Here is a 22,451-nt window from a genome sequence, read left to right as displayed (position 1 = left end):
AATGACGCTTCCTGGTTTCCTGGGTTTCAGAATCAAGTGTCTGTGAAGCATCGGGTTTGCACTGTTGATTTCCTTATAGAGGGACCCCTTCTCTAGACCCACATCTATCAAAAAAAGGAAGTTTCCTAACACTGCTTCTTTCATAGGCAGCTCTTTCATTTATTAGCCAGCTCCTTCGGGACTTCCCTGGTGGCTCAGAGGTTAAAGTGTCTGCCTCCAATGCAGGAGACCTGGGTTCGATCCCTGGGTCGGGAAGATCCCCTGGAGAAGGAAATGGCAAACCACTCCAGTATTCTTGCCTGGAGAATCCCATGGACGGAGGAGCCTGGTAGGCTACAGTCCACGGGGTCACAAAGAGTCGGACACGACTGAGCGACTTCCCTTCCTTCCCTTCCCTTCATCAGAGTGCTTTCCTATGCCTCCCTCTCTTTAAAACTTACAGTTACTGAGACTTCTTTCCTCGTTTTTTTTTTTAATTAAAGTATAATTCACATGAGGTCAGATCCATCCTTTGCCATATACAGTTCTATGGATTTCAACAAATGCATAATCTGGGAATTCCCTGGTGGTCCTGCATGGTTCCATGGCAGGGGGCATGGGTTTGATCCCTGGTCAAGGAACTAAAATCCTACAAGCCACCTGATGGGGCCAAAAAATAAATAAAACTTGATTTTTTTTTTAACTTTTCAGATTTATTTGATAATTTTTAAAATAATTTTATTTATTTATTTATATTTTTGGCTGTGCTGGGTCTTCATTGCTGTGCAGGCTTTTCTCTAGTTGCAGGGAGCAGGGGCGACTCTATAGTTGCAGTGTACAGGCTTCTCACTGTGAGGGCTTCTTCTGTTGAGGAGCACAGGCTCTAAGGCGTGCTGGGAATCTTTGGAAAAGCAGGCGGGCAGTTTATCAATGTGAGGCTGCCGTCAAGACGTCCTTCTTAAATAAAACTTTTTGGTGTTGTTCAGTCACCAAGTCATGTCCTACTCTTAGTAACCCCAGGGACTAGTATGACAGGCTTCCCTGTCCTTCACTATCTCCCAGAGTTTGCTCAAATTCTTGTCCAGTGAGTCAGTGATGCTATCTAACCATCTCATCCTCTGCTGCCCCCTTCTCTTTTTGCCCTCAATCTTTCCCAGCATCCGGGTCTTTTCCAGTGAGTCAGCTCTTCACATCAGGTGGCCAAAGGATTGGATAGCTTCAGCATCAGTCCTTCCAGTGAATAGTCAGGGTTGATTTTGTTTAGGATTGACTAGTTTGATTTCTTTGCTGACCATGGGACTCTCAAGAGTCTCCTCCAGCACCACAGTTTAAAAGCATCAATTCTTCAGCATCAGTTCTTTCTTTATAGTGATAGTGCAATACCCCAGCCAAGAAACTGACACTTTGTTTTCAACCCAGAGCCATCCTAGTGGATTTCTCTAAAAGTGCAGGAAAATCTGTCATTCCAGAAGCAGGAAACACATCCACTCAAAAAGCTTCGCCTATGGGTGGGAGCTGGGTCAGGCAAGAAATCACTGCTGGCATCCTGGCTTTTTTGCAGAGCACGTTCATTAACAGACCTGCCCTTGGAATCCTTCCTCCGGAGAACTTTGTGGAGAAGCTCCGGGAGTCCCTGCTCTCGGTGAGTGACTCCATGGGGACAGACTGCAACATGAGGACCCACCTCCGCCCTCCCTACCACTGGCCCTTGGCTCGGATCTCCAGGAGGCCAGAGTAGCTGGGAAGAAAAGGGTTGACATCCATAGCAATTAAGGATGGGATGTTTCTGCATTAGTCTCACTCTTCCTGCTGTTTCTTTCAGGATGAGTCTTTTTAAATTTTTCCTTGCAAGAAAAGCTGGGATCCCTTGTGTGCTGGGGGGTGGAGTAGGGGGAAAGGGAACCCAGGGGAACTTAAATTAACATGGATCCCACAACTGGAGCTTTGCCTGTGTCCTTCAGTCCTCCCTGACTTTGGGTTTCAGTGGCCACAATGATCAGTGTCCTTCGGAATCCTGACTTCCCACCTGTAAAATGTAGGTGCCTCCAGGCAGTGGCAGGGAGGGCCATCAGGAAGGATCTATGGGCTTCATTCACCTTTTATCCTCTCTGGCCTCCAGCCCCCGGGCCTTTCTGGGCTTCTCACTCACCCTCCCAGTCTATGTCCAGGACTCCTTACCTGGTTCCCTCCCCACATGTAGCGGCCCAGCTGGAGGGAGGGAGGTAGTGGGGAGCCCATGACTGTTTCCCTCCCCACAGGTGGCTCCCAAAGGGATGACCCAGCTTATCACGATGGCCTGCGGCTCCTGCTCCAACGAGAATGCCTTCAAGACCATCTTCATGTGGTACCGGGTGAGGTTTGGGGCATGCATGCGCATGCATGTGCACACAGACACACACACACACACACACACACACACAGGCTCCTCAGCCCCCAGCCTCACACTCAGCCTTTGTCCGATTATTCACCCCAATTGGCCAGAATATTGGACATCAGTGACCGTGTCCAAAATCCAGGGAGGGCCACTGGCTAGTCAAGCCTTTCCAAATATCCCAGCAGAGAATGGTACAAAACCTCCCCAGTGTGCTACGCTATTTTACCTGGAATAACGTACCATCTCACAGATCTTCAATGTTGCCAATAGAACAGGGATGAGCCTTATCCATCCATCTATTCATTTCATCACGAGACTGAGAACAGTCTCGTGCCTCCGTCCATACGTGTAACATCGACGTGTGTGAGCAGCTCTTGAGAAAGCACCCCCTTGTTGCCTAGATGTGAGTGGAAAGTGGCAGCTCTACCTGCCCCAGAGCATCTCTGAGAATCTTTTCTGTTCCATTTTGTCAGAGCAAGGAAAGGGGCCAGTCAAGTTTCTCCAAAGAGGAGCTGGAGACGTGCATGGTCAACCAGGTAAGCCCAGCACCCCCTCGCCCCAGTGTGTGGGGTCCTGTCCTCTTCAAGTTGGAGGGTGTCTCAGTTTGTAAAAAAAAAACAAAAACAAAAACATGCAACATCTGTGAAGTGCAATAAAACAAGCTGCATCTCATATCATATTTGGAGATGAACAAAAGAAAACGATGAGAGGGTATTCTGGAGTTTGCGGGAGAAGGTGCTGGAGTTTTTCCTGGGAGTCTTGGGGACCTAGTGGAGTTGAACCAGGTCAACCTCCCAGAGACTCAGGGGCCCCCAAGGTGGCCTCTGCTATGTCCCCAGCGACTCTTCCTGAGTCACCTGGAGGCAGGTCTGACTTCCTTGCCGAGTGGAGGGTCAGAAGGCAGTGCTGCTGTGCTGTTCGCTTAGGGCCAGGAGAGGCCTGGGCATTCATGAATTCCTCTTGCTCCCAGGGGCAGCCCTGGAGGGCCAGGAAAAGCTGGTGTTCCTCCCCTCCTGCTGGTCCAAAGCCTGGGAGTGTCCTGTGAGGGGCCAGCCAGCTCAGCATCAGGTCATGGGAGGCAGGTACCACCCCCACACCTGGCCCACCTGTGGGCTATGGGAGCCAGAGCCACTGAAGCAGGGAAAGTAGGGGGGCTGGGAGGAGCTTGAAGAGCCCGTAGACGTCTGGGGTGGTTATGGAAAGGCGAAAGGGGGGTGGTGGGGGCCCTGGGGCAGCACGCCCACCCATCTTCAGGCTTGGCCAAGAAAGATGGGCGTCTGTGATGCAGAACTTGTGAGAAGACAGAGGTTCAGAAATGTATCTCATGAAACCTCTTGATTTAAAAAAAAAAAAAAAAATCCACAAGCTGGATATTTACCTCTGGTGTCCAGTTTGTAACTTCTACCTGCGAGGGGACTCCTGGTTCTTCTGAGACCTCATGCTCCTTGAGGTTCATGTGGACAGCCATCTAGGTCCCTGGTTCACAATCCTGAATGATGGTTGTTTCCTGGTTCCAGGCCCCCGGGTGCCCCGACTACAGCATCCTCTCCTTCATGGGCGCCTTCCACGGGAGGACCATGGGTAAGGAGGGCCGTGGGATCCGGAGATGGCAGGTAGAGTAATAATAACAACAATAGCGATCGCTGCCTCTGATCAGGCATGGCGGCTTCTACTTATGGTCTCCTTAATTGCACACCACTCCCTGCAGGCTAGGGGTGGCTGTTCCCACTTTGCAGATGTGGAAACTGAGGCTCAGCAAGGGAAGGAACATTCAAGGCCATTCAGCGGCAGAGCTAGGATTTGAACCCTTGCCTCTTTGCCTTCAAAGAGTTAGTCTGTGATAAATCAGAAAGCAAAGGCACACACACACACACACACACACACAAAGAAACAAGCGTGCCCCTTCAGCTTCAGGATGTTCCCAGAACTGGGGTTCTGCAGGCTCCGGGTCTCCCCAGGCTGCCCCATATCATTCTCAAAAACAGTCTGGCAGAAACCAACACAATATTGTAAAGCAATTTTACTCCAACTAAAAAGTAAATTTAAAAATAAATAAAAAGCGTTTGCTGTGGTCCTGCTTTATTGAAGGTACCATTCACTGAAGGCACAGTAGTTCTGAAATGAAAAAAGTACAATCTTTGCCTTAAAAAAAATCTAATAATTAGATAAAGACTTTGGGAATTAAGAGTATATCTTGACCTGCCCTAAAGTTTTTATAACTACTGTGATTAAAACCAGGCATTCATGAAGGTTTAGAGAGACCATGTAATGGATTTGTTGTTGTTGTTGTTCAGTCGCTAAGTAGTGTACGACTCTTTGCAACCCCATGGACTTCAACACACCAGGCTCCACTACCTCCCAGAGTTTGCTCAAATTCATGTCCATTGAGTTGGTCCTATAATGATGTAATGAGTCGGTGATGTAATGATGTAATGGATAGAGGGGTTAATTCTGTTTATGACAAGTCCAATCTCCATTTTCTGTGCTCTAAAACATAAAATTTAATAAATTCACAAACTTTGAAATTTAAAAAAAAAAATTGGTCCACCCTCCTTCCCTGAGCCAACCTCTGCTCTTCTGTTCTGCTGGGCTTAGGTTGCTTAGCAACCACGCATTCCAAAGCCATTCACAAGATCGACATCCCCTCCTTTGACTGGCCCATCGCACCGTTCCCACGGCTGAAATATCCTCTGGAAGAGTTTGTGAAAGAGAACCAACAAGAAGAGGCCCGCTGTCTAGAAGAGGTAACACCTGGACCCTCCCGGTCCTCTCCTCAACACCCCATCCTGACCCTCAGCACCCCAAGAATTAGCCCAGATAAGAGGAATACACACAGAGTATCTGGGGAACCATGTGGCACTCCCTGGGTGGGACAGAGGGACAGGGAGCCACGTGTCCCGATGTTCCATGTTAGGAAAGGTAACAAGACACTGATTTTGCCACCCAGCCTTCATCACCCAGCTTCTGGTACCAACTTCTGTGTCGTTTAAGTTTCTTTGGGAACAAGCTTCACTGACTCCAGAATAAGAGAAAATGAACTGATGGAAAGAATATGGGACAGCTCATAGGAAAACTGATTCCAGGGGATCCTCTAGTCCACTGTGTGTCAGTCTTCTCCAGAATCCTGGGGCTTTTGGGGGAGCCCTGGAGGTTGCAGGGGGTGGGGGAGGGACTGAGGATGGGCAACCTTCACTTCAACCATAACAGCCCCTCCTTGATCTGTCCCAGATATTAGGGTTCCATGTAAGACGTTGAAAGGATTCTGTTGTTGAGGGGGCAGGTGGGAAGTGGCTATCACTCTTCAGATTTGGATTTGAGCTCAAATAAGGCTGGCTTGCCTCTTACCCACATCTTCCTTTTGAATTAATAGATTTCACCTACCAGGTGTGAGGCTAGGTGCTAGGTATTTCATCGTCACGGTTTAGTCACTAAGTCGTATCCGACTCTTTTGTGACCCTATGGACTGTGGCCTGCCTGGCTCCTCTGTCCGTGAGATTTCCCAACAACAACATTGGAGTGCGTTGTCATTTGCTGCTTCAGGGGATCCTCCCAGTCCAGGGATCGAGCCCACATCTCCTGCATTGCAGGCAAATTCTTTACCACTGAGCCACCTGGCTGTTTAGTGGTAAATAAAAGAAGCAAGATGATGGAGTCCAAGCAAAATAAGGCCAGCCACATGTCCCCTTAGTCATCATATTTTTTTCTAGTCATCATATTTTTAAAAAGTAAAAAGACCTGGGTGATTAATTTTAATAACATTTTATTGAACCCAGTGTATCCCAGAATATTACTGTGTCAACATGTCATTAATGTTTTTAAATTATTGATGAGATATTTTTATATGTGTTTTTAATGTTAAACCTTCAAACTGCTGGGTGTATTTTAGACATCAAGCACATCTCAGTTTGGACCAGCTGCATTCCAAGTGCTGGATAGACATGTGTCTCTTCTGCATCCTATCGGAAAGTGCAGACTAGTCAGAAACACAGCGCTGGACAAATGGAAAAATAGCCATGCGATGACAAATTGCAAATGACACTCAAAGTAAAAAAAGCATCTGACAGCATCCTTGGGGCCACCGGCGAGGCAAAGACCAAAATTACATCATTCACATAGATGATTTTTCTTTAATTCTGCATAACAGAGAAAGATTGCACTTGTTACTCTATCTGGGTGGGGTTTGGGTTTTTTAAATTAAGTATAATTATTAAATTATTAATGAAGTATCACAATTACTATTCCTTAGTTATTTATAAGACGATGCTGTTTTAGAACAAGACTCCAAGAAATATAACCACTTGGGGAAAATCAGATGCTTTTCTTACTACTCCATCATTGTTAACAGTTAAAAACTTTTTTCTTGTAATGACCTATAGGGAAGGAGAATCTGAAAAAGAATGTGTGTGTGTGTGTGTGTGTGTGTAACTTAGTTTGCTTTATACCAGCAACTAACACAACACTGTAGCTACACTTCAATGTTTTTTTAATAATTTTAATGTAGGAGGGTGCCCATTTCTCCACATCCGCTCCAGCATTTATTATTTGTATACTTTTGATGGTGGCCATTCTGATTGGTGTGAGGTGGTAACTTATTGTACTTTTGATTTGCATTTCTCTAATAATTAGTGACTTTGAGCATCTTTTTATGTGCCTGTTGGCCATCTGTATGCCTTCTTTGGAGAAATGTCTATTTAGGTCTCCTGACCATTTTTTGATTGGGTCGTTTGGTTTTTTGTTATTGAGTTATATGCGCTGTTTGTATATTTTAGAAATTAAGCCCTTGTCTGTCACATCATTTGCAAGTATTTTCTCCCAGTTCATTGGTTGTCTTTTTGTTTTGCTTATGGTTTCTTTTGCTATGCGAAAGCTTATACATTTGATTAGGTCCCGTTTATTTATTTTTGCTTTTATTTCTACTGCCTGGGAGACTGACCTAAGAAAATGTTGCTAAAATTTATGTCAGGGAATGTTTTGCCTATGTTCTGTCCTAGGAGTTTTGTGGTATCACGTCTATATCTAAGTCTTTAAGCCATTTTGGGTTTACTTTGTGTATGGCATGAGGGTGTGTTCTAACTTCATTGACTGCCATGTGGCTGTCCGGCTTTCCCAGCACCACTTGCTAAAGAGAGACTGTCTTTTCTCCACTGTATATTCTAACGATAAGACACCATGACATCTTCAGCATAACTTCCAGGGGTCCACAGCACCCCCCATGCCCATCCTCCTCGGGGGCTGCCCACGAGCCCTTGTCCTGTCCCCCTTGGGAATCCAGGTGGAGGACCTGATCGTGAAATACCGGAAGAAGAAGAGGACGGTGGCCGGCATCGTTGTGGAACCCATCCAGTCTGAGGGCGGAGACAACCACGCGTCCGACGACTTCTTCCGGAGGCTGAGAGACATCTCCAGGAAGGTCAGTGCACGGGGCCAGTTAGTTGGTTTCCAGAGCAAAGGGTGAACCTGAACTCCTTGTAAATTTCCAGATGTTCAGAGGCTATCTGTGGGCATCGTGGATAGAAAACTTGGGGCTGATGGCAGGACAGGGGATTCTTCCCTAAAATCTTCTTCCAAAGTCAGCCTCCAACCTGCCGTCTTAGATGGTGGTGGTGGTTTAGTCGCTAAGTCGTGTCTGACTCTTGCAACCCCATGGACTGTGGCCTGCCAGGCTCCTCTGTTCATAGGATTCTCCAGGCAAGAATAGTGGAGTGGGTTGCCATTTTCCTTCTCCAGGGGATCTTCCCAACCCAGAGATCAAACCCGGGTCTCCCGCTTTGCAGGCAGTTTCCATCTTAGGGACATTCTCAAACAAGAGAACGTCCCAGGGAAAGCCTCAGCCTCCTCGTCCTTTTTCTTTGAAGGGATCCCACCTCATCTTTCAGCCCATTGTGGTTCACTCTCCACAGAAACCAAATGAACAAACTTTATTTTAATATCATGTCTATTTTGGGCTTCCCAGATGACCCTGTGGGCTTCCCTGTGGCTCAGCTGGTAAAGAATCCGCCTGCAATGCGGGAGACCTGGGTTCGATTCCTGGGTTGGGAAGATCCCCTGGAGAAGGGAAAGGCTACCCACTCCAGTATTCTGGCCTGGAGAATCCCACGAACAGAGGATTCTGGCGGGCTACAGTCCACAGGGTTGCAAAGAGTCGGACACAACTGAAGCATTTAGCATGCCCGCATATCTATTTTAATGTGTCTTGCATGTATAGCTGGCCCATCCAAGCAGTCATTTTACAGATAAAGGTGCTATAAATTGATTTAAACACAGATGCTAAGTAAATAATAGTCCAGGTGAACTTCCTTTGTGGTCTACTGGTTAGGACTCTGCGATTCCACTGAAGGGGCAGGGGTTCAATCCTTGCTCTGGGAGCTAAGATCTTGCCTACAGCATGGTGTGGCCAAAATTTAAAAAAGAAAAAAGTTAAGACCAATAATAATAATAGTCCAGGTGCTGAGCAGAGCTGGCAAACATGGCACCTGAAGTTTGGGAAATGGGGCTGCCTTACCATCGGGACAGACTTCCTTCTGAGCACGTTGGCCTGTTCGGGGACCAAAGCCAGTGGTTCAGGGAGCGTTTGATGTTCCAATTTTGTTCCCGTTGAGCAGTGAGAGGCCACGTGCAGACACAGTCCTGCAAGAACTGACCTCCTAAGCCTTCGTTTGGTTTTGCACAGCCTGAGAACACAGGCTGGATGTGAGGTTCAGAAAGCAGTGGCTCTTGGGCTGGATTCAGGAATCTGAGGTCCAAGGTGGGCGGGTCTGAGGTGGGCGAGGTGGACGGGGTATTTATCTCTCCCTCACCCCACCTCCACCAGCATGGCTGTGCCTTCTTGGTGGATGAGGTTCAGACTGGAGGAGGCTGCACCGGCAAGTTCTGGGCCCACGAGCACTGGGGCTTGGATGACCCGGCGGATGTGATGACCTTCAGCAAGAAGATGATGACCGGGGGCTTCTTCCACAAGGAGGAGTTGAGGCCCAATGCTGTGAGTGGGGACCCTGCCTGCCTGCCCCCCCCCCCACCTCTGCTTTCCAGGGCAGGGGGCATTGCTTTCTCTTAACGGCTTCTTTCTCACCAACAAGGCACTCAGTAAATACCTAATGTCTCACAGAAGTTTCTGAAGCCTTATTTCTTATCAACCTGATTTAAAGGTGATGGTTACAATCACCCCAGCTCTCTCTGCAGGGTTGACTCTATAGCAGTCTATCATCAGGCTTCTAATTTTTCTCTCTGTGCACAAGGAAAAATATTGTCAATAGCTGCGGCCATGAACAGAGCCTTTGTCTCTGACCCAGTTCTAAATACTCTGCTTGTACTTTTAATCCTTACAACATCTAACCAAGTAAATGTTATTTTTCTCTCCCATTTTGCTAATGAGGAATCAGGCACAGAGAGGTTAAGTAAGTTGTTTAAGGTCACACAGCCAGTTAAGTGACAAAGTCAAGGTATAAACCCAGAGCTTATGCTCTTAACCACTTTACTAGAATGCCATATGTACATACAGATTCCCTCTCCCTCTCTCTCTCTCTCTCTCTCTCTCTCACACACACACACACACACACACACACACACACACACAAAGTTATCAAGGGCCCAGGGTCCCTCTTTCCATCATTCCTGCATGTAACTTTTACCCTCAAAGTCACCTCCTGATCCAAAATGGCTACCTGGGCTCCAGCCCTCAAGTTTCAATTCGAGGCAGTAGGAAGGAAAAAGGAGGCAAGGACAAAGTGGCCCACTTCTCGTCTTTAAGCAGCCTTCCCAGAAATCCCACAATGTTTCTGTTCCTACCGCTTTTGCCTAAGATCTGTTGATGTGGCCACTCTTAATTGCAAGAGAGGCTGGGCATTGTGCTTCAGTTGGCTGCACTGATACCTGAAAGAGGAGTAAAGCGAGTGGTCTTTAAGGGTCAGGCTGCCATCAATCCACTCCTGACTCCACCAAAGTGCTGTATTTTCACATACAAATCACTTAACCTCTCAGAACCCCAGCTCATCCTTTATAAAAATAAGAATTGTGGTGATGAGGAGCCAACTGTCTCAGTTTCCCCAGGACTGAGGGATTTTCCAGGGCCTGGATGAGTCGGTGTCCCTAATAGTAGTAACTATAAGACCCACAGGGCTTCCCCAGTGGCTCAGCTATAAAAAAATATGCCTGCAGTACAGGAGACGCGGGTTCGATCCTGGGTCGGGAAGATCCCCTGGAGGAGGGCATGGCAACCCACTCCAGTATTCTAGCCTGGAGAATCCCATGGACAAAGGAGCCTGAAAGGCTACAGTCCATGGGGTCACAAAGAGTCAAATACGACTAAAGCAACTTTAGCACACACACATAATACCTACAAGGTTGCTGTGATGGAGAGAATTTGGTGAGACCATGTGTTATCCTCCCAGCCCTTAGCAGCTGCTCGCTGAGTTGATCTCTCTCCTCTTAAACGGGGAGAAGTGTGTCTGAGGGTATGTCTGGAACCTTTCTGATACCCCATGATATCTGATTCTGATTCCAGCCTTACCGGATCTTCAACACGTGGCTGGGAGACCCATCCAAGAACCTGCTGCTGGCTGAGGTCATCAACGTCATCAAGCGAGAGGACCTGCTGAACAACGCAGCCCATGCTGGGAAGGTCCTGCTCACGGGACTGCTCGACCTCCAGGTACTCCGCCACCCCGGCCCCACCTCAACCCTCCAAGATCCCCACCCATGGCTCCCCACGGCCCCTGGGGCAACAGCTGAACCCTTCAGGGTGGCATCGCACCCACTGCCCCAGCGATTCTGAATGGGCTGCAGCATTTCTGTAGGGAGTGCCTTCCTACCCCTCATTTCCAACCTTGTTCCCGGTTCCTGAACTCCTAGTTTTCTTCTAACATCCTCCTCTGAGTTCAGATATCCCTCCTTTGAGAAACCTCCCCAACACTCCTCTCTCCTTCCCACCCATGTGCTGCCTGTTCTCTCCCCTGGACCATCCTCTACACCCTGATCACTCCGTAGCGGTGCTCTCCAGGGGGACAGATTGCAAGCTCTTGTCGTTGTTCAGTCGTGTCCGACTCTTTGTAAACCCATGGACTGCAGCACACCAGGCTTTCCTGTCCTTCACCATCTCCTGGAGCTTGCTCAAACTCATGTCCATTGAGTCAGTGATGTCATCCAACCATCTCATCCTCTGTCGTCCCCTTCTTCTCCTGCCTTCAATCTTCCCCAGCATCAGGGTCTTTTCCAATGAGTCAGTTCTTCGCATCAGGTGGCCAAAGTATTGGAGTTTCAGCTTCAGCATCAGTCCTTCCAATGAAAGTAATGGCAACCCACCCTAGTACCCGTGCCTGGAAAATCCCATGGATGGAGGAGCCTGGTAGGATACAGTTCGTGGGGTCACAAAGAGTCAGACACAACTGAGCGACTTCACTTTCCTTTTTCCTTTCCTTGTACGTGCTCTAGAGATATCTGTTCTTTACAGTCTCAGATAGGGGATAAAGATATACAGTAAAGTCCTCAGTGTCAAACCTTCAGGCCTTTCATGACTCTGTTTAGCCCTTGGGCTAGTGACGCCCTTTCTCAGCAATCCCTCAAGGCTCTGGGAACAGTCACTAATGGCTTTCCATCAGTCACATCAGCACTTCAACATCTTGTTTTCAAGATGTTTTTCCCCAATGTACTTTTTACTGCTCCCAGCCCTTCGCCTGCGGGTGATGAGAAAGTCATCCTTATTTTTCAAAGAAGCTCTGTTAATTATAGTACAGGCCTGGGCATAGAATATTCCCTACAGTACTCTGCAACAAGAGAGGCCACCACAGTGAGAAAACCACTCACCACGAGTAGGGAGTAGCCTTCCACGCACCGCAACTAGAGAAAAGCTCGCGCAGCAAGGAAGACCCAACACAGCCAAAAATAAGTAAAAAAAAGTTAAAAAAGAAAAGAAGTTGCTTATCTGAAATTTATCTGGGTGTGCTGTATTTTTTTCTGGCACCCCTAAGCCAGAACAAGTAGAAGTTAGAAAAATTTAATTCTCATTATCTGATGGGAATGGGGAGCTTTAAACCCAGGTCTGCCTAATGGCAGATGCTGAAGGGGTTAAGTGTGACTGCTGAGACAGCTGAGCCCCTCCAATTGTGCTGCATGTAGCTCGAAGGGGGATTTCTTTTTCTGTCCTTGGACTGGATTTGCATTTAGACTGAGGCTGGGCAGGAGCAGGTGCTAGAAAAAGCCTCTGGGAAGGATGGAAGCAGAAGGACCTTCCCTCCTGCTGCCCGTTCCTTCCCCGTTGTCAGGGTGGCAGGGGAAATGTCAGACACTTCTATGTCCCCTGGGGGGACAGCTGGGCCCCAGTTGCAGTTGTCGGTGCTGGAGTGTGGACGTGCCAGGGCCGGCTGGGCTCTGCAAGGATCCTGCTGTTCTGAGGCTGTCCCTGCCCTGAGCCAAGTGGCCATGAGGTCCATGTGGACTGATGGCTGCCTTGGCTTTTTTCTTTTTTACTGCACTGGGTCTTCATTACTGCATGGGATTTTCTCTAGTTGCAGTGAGCAGGGGCTAACCTCTAGTTGCGGCATGCAGGCTTCTTATTGAGGTGGCTTCTCTTATTGCAGAGCACGGGCTCTAGGATGCGGGCCTCAGTCATTGTGGTGCACGGGGCTTAGCTGCTCTGCAGGACGTGGGATCTTCCCGGACCAGGGATCGAACCCAGGTTCCCTGCATTGGCAGGCAGATTCTTAACCCCTGGAACACCAGGGAAGTCTTGCCTTCCTTTGCACTGATGCCGGCCTTGTCTCCCGACTGCAGGCCAGGTTCCCCCAGCTCATCAGCAGAGTCAGAGGGCGAGGCACCTTCTGCTCCTTCGACACTCCAGACGAATCCATGCGGAATAAACTCATTTCAATAGCCAGAAACAAAGGTAAGACACCCGGGCAGGGGGGGAAGTGACCACAGTTCCTGGTGGGGGGCCCAGTTGGGGCACAGAAGATGAACCTTCAAGGAACTAAAAATAATCTGAATCTCCTTTCTTAAGAGAAAGTTACCAGGGAGCTTTCTTTATATGTTGATTCATGTGGCAATATTCCCAGAGAAGGTGAGTGGTGCCCATGCTGGAGAGGATCAGGAAAACTTCCTTCAAGGAGCTTTCAATCTAGCAGGAAGGGGTGACATCAAAGAGAATATTTCAGAAACAATCTATTGCAGTTTTAAGTCCTAGAATGGATGAAAAGGATCTAGAGAGCACATAGCTGGGGAAAATGTCCAGGAAATCAGGGAAGGCTTCCTGGAGGAAGCAGAATTTTGCTGGATGAATAGCGGTTGGCCAGGTGAAGAAGGTGAGAAGGCGCATTTTGGGCAGAGGGAGGGAGGTGTTCCTTTTAGCTGGGTGAGACGGGGCTTAGAGTGTGACAAGGAACAGAGGCAGTGGCAGGTGAATCAGGTTCAGGTGGATGAGGTTCAAGGTTCTGGACTTTCTCCTGAGAGCTATGGGAGCCCTGGAAGTTTTAAGTGGGGGAGATCAGGTGCCTGCTACGTGACTAAGCTGGTGTCTTTCATGTGGACCATCTTAGAGGATCCCAGCAGCAACCCTGAAGGGCAATTCATCTCCTCTTGAGAATTTAAAAAAACAAGTCTCAGAGACACTGCGAAACCCAGGCAAGGACCCCCATCTAGTCAAAGGTGAAGTTGCCCTTTAAGCACATTCTGGGGACTCCCTGATGGTCCAGTGGTTAAGACTCTGTGCTTCCCCTGCAGGGGGCACGGGTTCTGTCCCTGGTCCGGGAAACTAAGATTCCTGCAGGCCATAAATAAATAGATTTTTAAAATAAAATAAGTGGATTCCAGGAACTCCCTGGCGGTCCAGTGGTTAAGACTCAGCACTTTCACTGCTGGGACCACAGATTCCCTCCCTGGTTGGGGAACAAAAGTCCCATATGCTAAAAAAAGATAACGATAAGCAGATTCTGTCTCTTGGACATGCTGCTGACCTGCCCACACTTTTGTAATTTACTTCTTTTGTTCATAATTGTGTTTATTCGGTTACTTTTGGCTACACTCAGGCTTTCTCTAGTTGCAGGGAGCAGGGGCTACTCTCTAACCACGTGGTGCGCGGGCTTCTCATTGTGGTGGCCTCTCTCGTGGTGGGGCATGGACTCTAGAGCATTGGCTTCAGTACTTGTGGCTCATGGGCTTAGTTGCTCCGTGGCATGTGGGATCTTCCTGGACCAGGGATCGAACCCATGTCCCTTGCATTGGCAGGCCGATTCTTAACCACTGGACCCCACCAGGGAAGCGCTGTAATTTAGTTCTTTACTTATTTTCTCTCCCTGCCGCACCGAGTTCCTCGAAGGCAGGGACTTGGTCTCAGGGTTTCTCCATCAGCAGGGCTAGTTTGGGGCACCAGAGCTGGCATTCGCTGTTGGAAGGGAGGGAGGGAAGAGAGAAGGGTGGGTGAGCCAGGCGATGGGAGAGAACGGGAAGGCTGGATGGGTGGCTAGGCTAAGGATGAAACAGTCCAGATGGATGGTAGCACCCCTGTGTGACCGCCCCCTGGGGGACCCCCGGTAGGTGACTCTGAGCCAGAGCCTCTAACCCGCCCCTTGCCTCTCCTTCCAGGCCTGATGCTGGGGGGCTGTGGCGACAAGTCCATCCGCTTCCGTCCCACTCTGGTCTTCCGAGATCACCACGCCCACCTGTTCCTCAACATCTTTAGTGACATCCTAGCCGACTTCAAGTAAAGAAGCCCTCTCCTTCGCGCTGTGAGGACGGCCCAACCTCAACTGTTGTCCAATTGATTAATTCACCTAATTCATGTTTTCACTCAAAGTTTCAGAGGTGAAGGCATAAACTGGAGGGTTATTCATGAAGAGGCAGGGATGCCTCTGGTGGCTTGGGGGCAGGGAGGGGCTGCTTGGGGTCTCCGTCTCTGCGGAGCTGATGGCGCACATTGGTTTTCAGCTCAGAGATTCTGCTTGAGCCCTGGACTTGGTCTTAGGATGGTCCCCGGGGGTCCTAGCCATGTAACTGCCCCCCGGGGACCCCCACAATAACTTTGGAAGCCAGTCAAGGGAATGACACCTGCTGCTGGGGCTGGTGGCTAGGACTCCTGGGTTCCGTTCCACTCGAGTGACACATTCAGAGAGGGGAGGATGCTGGTCCCCCCTCCCCTGTCCTATGCAAACAGACTCGTGTCCCCCGACCCCTGCTCCCCAGCCCTGGAGCTCTGAGCATGTCCCATGGGCAGTGCAGTGATGGGCAGGACAGAGCATGGGAAGGCAGGATGGCAGGGACATGAGACTGAGCTTCGGGCTGTGGGAAGGGGTCTTCTGGCCACTGCCCCGATGCATCTGGGGATTCCTCTCCAAACTGTGAATTCTCTCCTTGATGGGGCTTCGTCCTGGGAGAATCTCTGGGCAGCATCACCGACAGGTCTTAGTCACCACCTTCATTCCCCAAGTCCCCTCCCTCCTGTTAGACGTCAGCCTGGACCTCCCTCCTGGGAAGGAAAGCTGTAGCCCATCACCCTGGGACACACTCCCAGGAGTGTCAGCCCAGGCCGGGGATAGTAGAGACTTCCCTCTTCCTGTCCCCCCAGCACCTGGGGCCTGACTTTGGACCCCTGGTCCGGGGGGAACCCTTTCTCTAGCTTCTGTTCATCCACCTCTGCTTCACATGTGAGCAGCGCCCCAGGAATGGCTTTGCTGTTCCGTCAGAGGGAATTGGTTACAGGGCCAGGTTTCTTCTTGTGGGAGGCATCACGCATCAAATGCGCAGCGCTCCAGGCGGGAAAATGCAGCCTGTCAGTACGCGGCAATTCCCTTGTCGTTATTGCTCCGAGTCAGAGATTTTCCCGCCATGCGTGAGTGTGAGAGGATCAGGCAGGTGATGCTTAGAGGCTTCACTGGACGATGGCTGAGGTTCAAGGGGGTCTCTCCTGGAGGTGAGACAATTTTGCAACTAATTTGACTTCAGATGCTCCTAAAACAGAGCAGCAGGTCATCCTAGAGCAATGCGGTGTGGTTTAGCAGGTAGACGAAGGAAGTCCATCCAAAAGGAAGCCACTTGGGTCTCCCCGTGCTTTGGTTGACTGTTTTGGGGGAGCTGGGCAGATCAAGAATCTCAATTCAGCACTTTTCTCTTTTAATAACTAATCATCCAAAGATCTCAAAGTGCTTTGGTTTTTTCTTCCTGCTTCCACTGTTCAGCAGATTTGGTCATCAACCTATCTTTGCCAAGAGTGAAAGGCAAACTCACATGTTTAACAAGAACACAGACAGATCCATGAATACTGGCTCACCCCACATCCTGCACTCAGTGCTAATCTGTTGCTTTTAAGGAGCTCTGCTGTGTCCGAGGGCATGCGCACTGCCGGGTAAATGGAGGTCCCTCTCTCTACAACTTTCACTCACTTGTAGATTCATTTATTTATCCAGTTATTCATTCATGAAACTTGCATTAAATACCTGCTCTGTCCCAGGCCCATTGCTAAGCACTAGAAATCCAAAGGTGAAATAAAACCCAGTCCCTGCTCTCAAGGGACTCACCCTCCCATTGGGAACAACAGACTCTTAAAACAACAATCAATGCAGAATGGCAAGTGCCATAACAGCAGTATGTGTGGGAACATCAAGAAATCAGAGGGTGTGGCCTGATCCACCTAAGGGTCAGAGGAGGGTCCAAGGATAAAGTGACATTTGAGCAGGGTTTTGCAGGATGAGTAAGAGTTCATCTAGCAGACAAGGCAAGGAAGAGTGTTGCAGAAAGGGAACAGCATATGCAAAGACACATCCGTTCACAGCCTCACACTTTTCACTGGGGATCCAGATTCCACAGGCAATATCCCAAGATTCAAGGCCTTATTTAACAAACAAGCAAAATGCAAACCAAACCATACTTCACATATGCTTTCTCTTGAGAACTTTAGCATCAGATCCAAACACACAGTGAGGTTCCTGGAGTCCAAAAGATTTTTAAGCCAGGTCATAATCAGAAACATGGCTCTCTTTGGTGGAGAGAGTGGCTCCAATATTTTGTTCTCTCCCCATAGGGCATGGACAAATAAATGAAATCTTTTTTTTTTTAATCTGGAGAGTCATGACCAGACTTATCCACTCCTTACCAAGGGAAGTTACTTCTTGGAAAACTTTTTAAGCCATTTATCAGCCAGTTCTCATTGACTCAGGGCTGAGTGAGTTCCTGAGACATCCTCTTTTGGGCATGGGGGGTCTAGCTGGAAGAATTTCAAGGTAAATATTCTCAGCAGTGTTCAAGAAAATTGTCAGGGGTTAGTGGAACACAGGGAGAGCAGAAGACAGGTGCAGAAGAGTTTTTGTGACCTATGGTCTGGAAATGAATCCATCCCACATTAGTGCCATGGAGTTTAGTACGTGTCGCTAGGAAATCTCATCCTTTTACAGAAAAACACGGTCCAGTAATAGCAAATCTTAGCACATCCTCACTTTTATTATAAATGGGTGTTTTTTTTATAATTTTTACTGACACTCAGTAACCATGCAAAATTGTGCACAACATTCATCTGTCTGTATATCTATACTTGTCTATATCTATCTATATATCAGCTCATGGTAGAAAACCATAGCTAGGGAACCTCGTCAACTTACCCGCATACAAAGTGATCTTGTTTACAGTATTCTGTTGACAGTGCCAATAAATGATAAATTAACATGTCACAATGTAACGGATAACCCTATGCCCAATTCCATGAATTCAATGTTTCCTGTGTTAATCAGTATTCTTAAATTAAAAACAAAATGTTTATAATGGAAACACCTGTGTATAAGTGGCCTTTTTGGTTAGAAATGGTTTTGGTAAGGACTCATTTGACAGGTTCTTATTAAGCACGTATAATATACCTCTTCGGGGTGTCCTGGGGGAATTCTGTGCCTGCATTAAGTCTGCCTTGGGCTCAGGAAGCCTGCTGAGGCCATTCAGTTCATCAGAGTTCATCCAAGGTACACCACGTACGGTGGACAAGGTGTGATCCTCGGCTCACCTGCCATGGGCCCGTGTAAGGACCAGGATACAGGAGGACGCTGTTCGTGAACAAAGGATAGGCCCAAGGCAGGGTGGAAGTTAGGCCCCTGAATTTCAACTTCACAGTTGAGTAAGAACTGCTCCAGTGACTCAGAGGAGGGGTAGAAGGCATTCCAGACCAAGAGAACAGCTAGCTGAAGGCTGGGTGAGTTAGGCAGGTCTGTGGTGTTCAGCATGACTATATCACAAAGACGGGGAGACAGGAAGAGCCTGGAGACCAGGCCAAAGAAAAAGGCAGGGCACGGATCCAGAGGGCCTTCTGGGCCAGGCTGGGCCTTCCACACAGTGATGGAGCCACCAAAGGTCTGGGGTAAGGGGGTACTCAACATGCATTCTAGAAAGAATATCCTGAGTGGCCTCTGTGAACAACAGAGAGCCTGGACGACCAGGTGGGAATCTGTGGCCATCAAGATGACCGGGCGGCCCAGCCAGGACAGCAGTAATGGGCTGGATGTGGAGGGGATGGGCACGGAGCCCAGAGTCCAGGACAGTGACCATCCACACTAGATACCTTGCGTTGCTTCAATTTTTTAGTATTTTTTAATTTATTTGGCTGCACCAGGTCTCAGTTGCAGCACATGAGATCTTTTCTTTAGTTGTGCCATGTGGGATCTAGTTCCCTGACCAGGGATCGAACCCAGGCCCCATGCCTTGGGAGCGTGGAGTTTTAGCCACTGGGAAATCCCAACACTGGACGCACTTTGGAGTCACCCTAAAGAGCTTTGTAAAACTCCTAATGCTTGTGCCCCACCCCAAACCAATTCAACCACATTCTTTCTGCCACCGTTTGAGGTTGTAAGTTGAGGACCAGCTGGAAATCAGCCCACAGGCAGGTGCAGCGTGGGAAAGCAGGGAAGAGATGCTGAGTCAGCACCTGGGGGGCGGGGGGGAGTCTGCCTCTTCAGTCCTCCTGGTGTCCTGACCTGGAACCAGGCAGGGGTCGTGGGCTCCTGACTCACTTCTGTGCCCAGCTGTCTCCATAGCCCTACACAGCCCTTATTTTTCTCATGTGGAAAATGTATGGTTTGGATCACATGATTTCCAATGTTCCTTCTGGCTGGGACACTCAACATGTCTATGAAATAATTGCACTTGGAAAGTAATATCTACCATTAAATGTGCTTTTAAGAATAATCACAGGTAATGATAATATTTATCATTTGTTTGAGCATCTGCTACATGTAAGCACATTCTGCTGAAAGTCAAAGTGTGAGTCGCTCAGTCATGTCTGACTCTGTGACCCCATGGACTACAGACCTCCAGGCTCCTATGTCCATGGGATTCTCCAGGCAACAATACTGGAGTGGGTTGCCATTCCCTTCTCCAGGGGATCTTCCCTACCCAGGGATGGAACACGGGTCTCCTGCATGGCAGGCAGATTCTTTACCATCTGAGGTACCAGGGAAGCCCATACTCTGCTGGGGCTTTGTAATTGTCACAACACACCTATGCACGTGGTGGCCTGTTTGTAAGATGGGGATCCTGACGCTCAGAGAGGTTGGGGACCCTGCCCAGCATCATACAGCCTGGAAGCAGGGATTTGAGACACACGGGTGTGTGTGTGCGCACACTCCATCAGCATGGGGTTGGTTGAGGAGTGGCCACTCAGGACACTTCTCTCTGCCATTCTGGCCACCAGCCTGAGAAAGTGGACTTGAACTGGTCAGCGTTAGTGTAAGCTCCTGAATGTATAACCCTAAGGCAGGTGGGTGGAAGGTGCCAGGACTTCCGTTAAAAAGTTACTGTTTTCATTTTTCTGTCCTTCTTCCCGCATGCCCCCAGGAACAGGCAGGACAAGGCAGGAGAATGATCAGCTGCTTTCTAGCTGGGAGACCTTGAGCAAGTCCCTTCACTTCTCTGAGCATCACCCGCAGAGTGAAACTGATCATAGTAACGCAGCTGACAGTTACTGAGGGCTTCCCTGGACCAAGGGCTATTTTAAGTGCTTTTCGTGTAGGAAGTCAGTCCCTTCAACCACCCTAAAACCACCCGTAGGTGCTTTTAGTGTCATCAATTCACAAAAGAAGAAAACAAGGCACAGAGAGCGATTATATGACTGGCCCAAACTCACAGCCCAGAAGTGACAGGGCTGGGGTTCCAACCAGCTAGAAGTCTTGCTTCCAAACACGGTCCTTTCCATACTCGTGCAACTTCTGGTTCTCCAACTCTAGCCGTTACTGGGGGGATTCAAGAAAAGCGCATAATCATCGCCTGACACATAACAGGTGCTAAATACATGCTGGTTCCTTCAGCAACTTGATTTCCATGGACAGGGTTCACATATAACTCTAAATATAAAATCTACATCCCAACAAGGAGACAAGTCCCACCAGATCCCAGGGTAGATTACAACAGTTAACCGGTAAAATGGATGCTTTGTCTCTAGGGTTGGTACAGACATGGCCAGATGGTATTGGCCCTGCCTGATTAACCCTCATCAGGCAAGAATTTACAGTTGAATGAATGCTACACGATCAAAACAAGGCCATAAAGTTGGATTCTGCCCAGGTTTCAAAAGGACCTTGTGGCTTTCCATTTAGGACTCATGAGTCCTGAATTCTTAAAGCAGCCAAGGGCAAGCTCCTAGTTATTTGGGTAACTTGCCCCAGGCTGGCCCCCTGCAAACAGCTAAGTCCATCAGATCTGTTTCGGGGATTGCATTAAATATGCCTGTTTATGATGGGCTGGGGTGGGCTACCTGGGCCTGTAACAAGGTAAGGCTCAGTGTCGATAACCAGGAGAGGAAGGACAGGTGGCGCTAGTGGTAAAGAACCCACCTGCCAATGCAGGAGATGTAAGAGACTTGGGTTCGATCCCTGGATGGGGAAGATCCCCTGGAGGAGGGCATAGCAACACACTCCAGTATTCTTGCCTGGAGAATCTTCATGGACAGAGGAGCCTAGTGAGCTACGGCCCATAGGGTCAGAGTCGGACACAACTGAAGTGACTTAGCACACACGCAAGCATAGTAAGGACAATAGTTCCCAGCTATGCACACTGTGAATGCCCCTGGCTGCAGCTGACCTCACCACAGTCTGGAGGACCCCCTGTCTTAGCTCAGGCTGCTCAAACAGGATACCATAGGCAGGGACTTCCCTGGTGGTGTGTGGTTAAGACTCTGGCTTCCAATGCAGGGGCATGGGTTCCATTCCTGGTTGGGGAACTAAGATCCTAAGATCTCACATGCCACACAACACAGCCAAAAAATATAAAGTAACATAAAGAATGATAAAACAACTTTAAAAAATAAATACTAACAAAAATAAATTAAAAAAAAAGAATACCATAGACAGGGCAGCATAAACAGCCAACATTTATTTCTCACAAGTCTGGAGGCTGGAAGTTCATGGTTGGGTCCTTGGTGAGGGTCTCTTCCTACTTGTCCTCACATGGCACTGATTCCATCATGAGGGCCCCACCCTCATGACCTCATCTAATAAGAATCACCTCCCAGAGGCCCCACCTCCAAACACCATCACACAGCGGGGGGCTATGGTTTCAACATATGAATTTTAGGAGGGGACACATTCAGTCCATAGCAACTACCATGTGAAAACAGACATGCTACAGGTCACCCCATTTCCTGTTGGTTCTGTTGTTGCTAATCTGGGGCAGGCACAGGGACAGCTCCTGGGTACTGCCCTGCTGGGCATTGCAGAGGCCCTAACCCATTTCTGTTGCCACAGGGTGATCCGGAATTGTGGGGAGCTGGGAAGGGGGCAGCAGGAAAGGAAGGGGTGGAATGATGCATTTGCTCTGTGCGCCCTCTGCTGGTACTGTGTGAGCAAACCACACGTCGGGAAGTAGACTGAAGTGAAAGCTGCTCAGTTGTGTCCGACTCTTTGTGACTATACAGTCCATGGAATTCTCCAGGCCTGAATACTGGAGTGGGTAGTCTTTCCCTTCTCCAGGGATTGGACCAACCCAGGGATCAAACCCAGGTCTCCCGTATTGCAGGCGGATTCTTTACCAGCTGAGCCACAAGGAAAGCCCAAGAATACTAGAGTGGGTAGAGGTGGCTCTTCCTACCAAAACTGGTGAGAATCTGGGCTCTCATCTCCCACTGCGCTGACACCTCTGGGCTGTGACT

General features: G+C 48.8%; 1 protein-coding gene across 5 annotated transcripts in view; it reads left to right on the top strand.

Moving 5' to 3' along the window:
* ABAT (4-aminobutyrate aminotransferase) overlaps window positions 1-18,094 on the top strand; it is an 85,482-nt gene extending 67,388 nt beyond the window's left edge. For 4 of the 5 annotated variants that reach the window (XM_081559299.1, XM_081559296.1, XM_081559298.1 and 1 more), the window contains 10 exons: window positions 1,541-1,621; window positions 2,238-2,330; window positions 2,827-2,889; window positions 3,871-3,934; window positions 4,949-5,097; window positions 7,626-7,763; window positions 9,165-9,332; window positions 10,854-11,000; window positions 13,118-13,229; window positions 14,924-18,094. In XM_081559299.1, coding sequence (XP_081415425.1) covers window positions 1,541-1,621; window positions 2,238-2,330; window positions 2,827-2,889; window positions 3,871-3,934; window positions 4,949-5,097; window positions 7,626-7,763; window positions 9,165-9,332; window positions 10,854-11,000; window positions 13,118-13,229; window positions 14,924-15,045 — 1,137 coding nt within the window. In that variant the 3' untranslated portion in view covers window positions 15,046-18,094. The remainder of the gene's footprint in view (window positions 1-1,540; window positions 1,622-2,237; window positions 2,331-2,826; window positions 2,890-3,870; window positions 3,935-4,948; window positions 5,098-7,625; window positions 7,764-9,164; window positions 9,333-10,853; window positions 11,001-13,117; window positions 13,230-14,923) is intronic. The other variant, XM_081559297.1, reaches the window with a different exon arrangement.
* The last annotated feature ends 4,357 nt before the right edge of the window (window positions 18,095-22,451 follow it).

Source organism: Giraffa tippelskirchi, chromosome 13 (genome assembly GCF_054371585.1).
Source record: "Giraffa tippelskirchi isolate mGirTip1 chromosome 13, T2T-mGirTip1v1.2.pri, whole genome shotgun sequence".
In the NCBI taxonomy this organism is placed as follows: Eukaryota; Metazoa; Chordata; class Mammalia; order Artiodactyla; family Giraffidae; genus Giraffa; species Giraffa tippelskirchi.
Note: the sequence above shows the minus strand (reverse complement) of the source record. Positions and strands in the feature narration are given on the sequence as shown.